At 66.2% G+C, this 4,350-nt stretch overlaps 1 protein-coding gene across 1 annotated transcript in view; it reads right to left on the bottom strand.

Moving 5' to 3' along the window:
- Positions 1-587: 587 nt before the first annotated feature.
- CDK5RAP3 (CDK5 regulatory subunit associated protein 3) overlaps positions 588-4,350 on the bottom strand; it is a 5,920-nt gene continuing 2,157 nt past the window's right edge. The window contains 9 exon segments of the mRNA XM_071728426.1: positions 588-804; positions 921-1,092; positions 2,254-2,459; positions 2,556-2,644; positions 3,015-3,258; positions 3,345-3,382; positions 3,385-3,475; positions 3,478-3,490; positions 3,869-4,005. Of these exon segments, the coding sequence (XP_071584527.1) occupies positions 739-804; positions 921-1,092; positions 2,254-2,459; positions 2,556-2,644; positions 3,015-3,258; positions 3,345-3,382; positions 3,385-3,475; positions 3,478-3,490; positions 3,869-4,005 (1,056 nt within the window). The 3' untranslated portion in view covers positions 588-738.

Here is a 4,350-nt window from a genome sequence, read left to right as displayed (position 1 = left end):
CATTGTGGGTGTGACCCAATCGATGACGCAGGAGGGTGAAGCCCCCCCCCCCAAATAAGATGCTGAGGGGTTTGGGGCAGGGGGGGGCTGGTCCAGTGCATCCCAGTGCATCCCAGTGCATCCCCGCTGACGGGAATGGATGGGGGTGAGGGGGTGGGGGGGGGGTGATTAATGGGCGCCATCGCTCACTGTCCGGCGGGGGGGGGGTGGGAGCCCCCCCGGGGGGGCGATAACGAGCGGGAGGAATAATGAGCAGTGTCACTCCACTTGTCATCCTGATGGGAAGTCATTACCCCCCGTGACAGCCCCCCATGAATCAACTGCTCTGCTATGAAATTAAAATCGAATCACCCAGACCCCCCCCAGCCCCCCCCAGCCCCCCCTCCATCCGCACCCCCCACAGACCCCCTTTAGTGCCACCATCCCCTCCCTGGGGGTCCACGATGGGACCCCCCAAGGACAAGCTGTGATGTCCCCAAGGGTCACCCTGCAGCCCCCTCCCCAGGGACCAATGCCAGGGGGGTCAGGTGCTATTTGCCCCCCCAATTCGAGCCCCCCCAAAAGGAAATAACAACTCCAGAGAGGGGTGAAGGGTTTGGGGTTTATTCAGCAAGAATCCTGCCCCCTCAGCCACATCCTTGGTGGCCCAGGGGGGATTTTTTATTTTTGGGGGGGAGGAGAGGACCCCACATTGTTCCTCTATGGGTCTGGGGGTGTCTGTCTGTCCCCACGGGGGGGTCACACGGGGACACCCATCAGGTTGACAGGTCGCCCATTGTAACGCTTGGAGATCTCTGCTTCAATCTGCAAAGAGCACCCAGAAAAGGGGGGGGTCGGTCAGAGAACGCTCTGGGGAGGGTGGGGGGTTCAGGGGAGGGGGGGGGGGGGGCCAGGGGGGGGCTCCATCTCCCCTCCCTCACCAGTTTCTGGAGCTCCTTGGTCCTCTCCAGCAGGAGGTCGAGTTTGGGCTCCAGGGCTCCCTGCTCAGCCAGGGCCTCCCGACGTTTCTGGCCCATGGTGGCCCCTTTGGCTACCAAGAGCTCTGCCTGCCTCAGCCTCTGCCCCAGCAGCTCACTCACCCGCTCCACGTACCTGAGGGTGGGACAGACGGGACCCCCCCTCCTGTCACCTCCCCTCACCCATCCCCACCCCCAGGACACCTCCTGCTCCAGATCCCACAGCCTGGAGTGGGAGGAAGGGACCTCAAATCCCACCCAGTGCCATCCCTTCCCATCCCTTCCCATCCCCATCCCTTCCCTTCCCTTTCCTTTCCTCCCCCTCTTTCCCTTCCCTTCCCTCTTTTCCTTTCCCTTCCCTCTTCCCTTTTCTCTTCCCTTTTCCCTTCCCTTCCCTCTTCCCTTTCCTCTTCCTTTTTCCCTTCCCTTTCCCTTCTCCACTCTGAACACCCCAATTCTCCCAGTTTGGCTCCAGAGCTTCTCCAGCAAACCCTCCCTGACAGCACCAAATCCCTCCCTCACCCCCTCCCACCCCCTCCCACCCCACCCCCTCCCACCCCCTCCCACCCCACCCCATCCCACCCCATCCCACCCCATCCCATCCCATCCCCTCCCACCCCATCCCACCCCATCCCACCCCACCCCCTCCCACCCCACCCCATCCCATCCCACCCCATCCCACCCACCCCCTCCCACCCCACCCCATCCATCCATCCCACCCATCCCACCCCACCCCCTCCCACCCACCCCATCCCACCCCATCCCACCCCATCCCATCCCATCCCCTCCCACCCCATCCCACCCCATCCCACCCCACCCCCTCCCACCCCACCCCATCCCATCCCACCCCATCCCACCCCACCCCCTCCCACCCCACCCCATCCCATCCCACCCCATCCCACCCCACCCCCTCCCACCCCATCCCATCCCACCCCATCCCATCCCACCCCATCCCACCCCATCCACCCCACCCCCTCCCACCCCACCCCATCCCATCCCACCCCATCCCATCCCACCCCATCCCACCCCATCCCACCCCCACCCCACCCCATCCCATCCCACCCCATCCCATCCATCCCACCCCACCCCCTCCCACCCCACCCCATCCCATCCCACCCCATCCCACCCCATCCCACCCCACCCCACCCCATCCCATCCCACCCATCCCATCCCATCCCACCCCACCCCCTCCCACCCCACCCCATCCCATCCCATCCCACCCCATCCCACCCCACCCCACCCCATCCCCTCCCCTCCCACCCCCCCATCCCCCCAAGCTCCCAGCCGTGCCCCCCACCTGGGGGAGGTGAGGATGATGAAGAGATGCTGCATGCTGGGGGTGCTGAGCTTCCCCAGGACCTCCCGGGTGCTGTGCAGGAGGGAGCCCACCCGGGCCCTGCTCAGCCCCTGCAGCTCTGCCGGGGCCACCTGGAGCTGGCTGATGGCCACCACGTCAGCCTCCTGCCCCATCTCCACCCACCTCTGGGCCAGGAACAGCTCCAGCTGTGGGGACAGGCAGAGGGGACGCTGGGGACAGGGCCACCCCCGCCCCACACACACCTTGGGGTGGTGGCAGAGCCCCCCCTGCCCCCCCCTCACCTCCATCAGCTCATCCAGGAATTGGTTCCTGGTCTCCGTGTTCTCCAGCAGGGTCAGAGCCTCCGAGCCACGGGCAACCCCCTGGGGGTCTGGGGGACAAACTGGGGGTCAGGACACCCCCACCCCAACCCCCAGGCTGCTGGGAAACCCCCCCCACACACACAGCACAGCCTGGGGGGGCAGGGTCACCCCCAGGAGATCATTGGGGTGCTCAGGGGGGATGCAGGGGGGGGATAAAGGGGAGGGGGATTTGGGGGATGCAGACAGGGGGGGGATGCAGGGGAGGGGGAGAATAGGGGGGAAGGGGGGGGATGCAGGGGGAGAGGGAGTCAGGGGGATGCAGGGAGGGACTGGGGATGCAGAGGGGGGGAATCAGGGGTTTGGGGGGACACAGGGGGGGTCAGAGGGGATGCAGGGGGGGGTTGCTGCCTGCCCACCCCCCCTTTCAGCCACACTCACCCTCAGTGCCAGCCTCCAGCACCCTGATCTGCACCTCCTGGCTCTCAGAGTCCCCCCAGTCGATGCCCTCCCCATCCTGCCAAGGAAGAGGGGGCTCTGAGAGGTGGGGGTCACCCCCCAGGACCCCCCCAAAAGCCCCCAGGAGGGCACAGGCAGAGTTCTCACACCTGGGCTCAGACTCCACCGTGATCCCCAAATCCAGGTCCTGGCTCGGGGGCTCCAGGGTGAAGTCCCCCCAATCAATCTGTGGGGACAAAGAGCCTGAGGCTCCCATGACCCCAAGGGACAGGGGGGGACAGAAGGGGGACAGGGGGGGGTCTCAGGATGTACCGTGTCCTCCTTGGGGGGCTGGGGGGGCTCCTCCAGGGGGGTCTCTCCACCCGGAGGGGCTGCACCCCCCTCTTCCACTCGTACACTGTGGTGTTCCCCTTCCTCCCCACGTGCCTCAGCAAGGGGACCACTGCTCTGCAGGGCTGCTGGGGACAGCAGGGGACAGGGGGGACAGGAGGGGACAGGAGAGACACCAAGGGATAGCAGGGACAGCAGAGGACAACAAGGGACAGGAGGGGACACCAAGAGACAGAAGGGGACAGCAAGGGACAGGAGGGATACCAAGGGAGAGGAGGGGATAGGAGGGGACACCAATGGGACAGCAGGGACAGAAGGGGACAGCAGGGACACCAAGGGACAGAAGGGGACAGGAAGGGACAGAAGGGACAAGAGGGGACAGCAGGGACAGCACCAGAGCACAAGGTGAGGGTCTCTCCCTGCTCTGCCCAGCCTGGTGACCCCAGGTGGGCAGAGGGGATGGGGATGGGTGGGGAGGGGTCTGTCCCGTGTCCCCCCAGCCCCACCTCTGGCAGCAGAACTCCAGACAGGCCTGGTAGAGCTCGATGGCCTCGGGCAGGGCTCTGGCTCCTGCCCCAACCTCGTCCAGCAGGGAGGGCAGAGCCCTCACCTGGCCCAGCAGCTCCTCACGCACGTTGTCACCCTGGGGGACGGGGCAGGGGGCTCAGGGGGGGGGTCTGTCACCCCTGGAGTGACACCCCCTCCTCCCTGCAGAGCTGGAGGTGACCAGGGAGGGGACAGAGGGCTGGGGGTCACCCTACAACCCCCCAAAGCTCCCACCACACCCAAGGTGACACTTGGGGGACATCGCACGGGGGAGCACGGCTCGAGCTCTGCAGGGGGGGACACCCAAAGGTGTTGGGGTGTCAGGGGGGGGGGAGGTGGCAGGGCAGGGTCCCCAGGGACACTCACAGTGATGCCATACTGCCTGCAGGAGCTGAGGAACTTGTCCCTGAGCTCAGCAGCCCGCAGGTGACATTCCTCCTCA

This window comes from Heliangelus exortis, chromosome 29, assembly GCF_036169615.1.
Source record: "Heliangelus exortis chromosome 29, bHelExo1.hap1, whole genome shotgun sequence".
Taxonomy (NCBI): domain Eukaryota; kingdom Metazoa; phylum Chordata; class Aves; order Apodiformes; family Trochilidae; genus Heliangelus; species Heliangelus exortis.
Note: the sequence above shows the minus strand (reverse complement) of the source record. Positions and strands in the feature narration are given on the sequence as shown.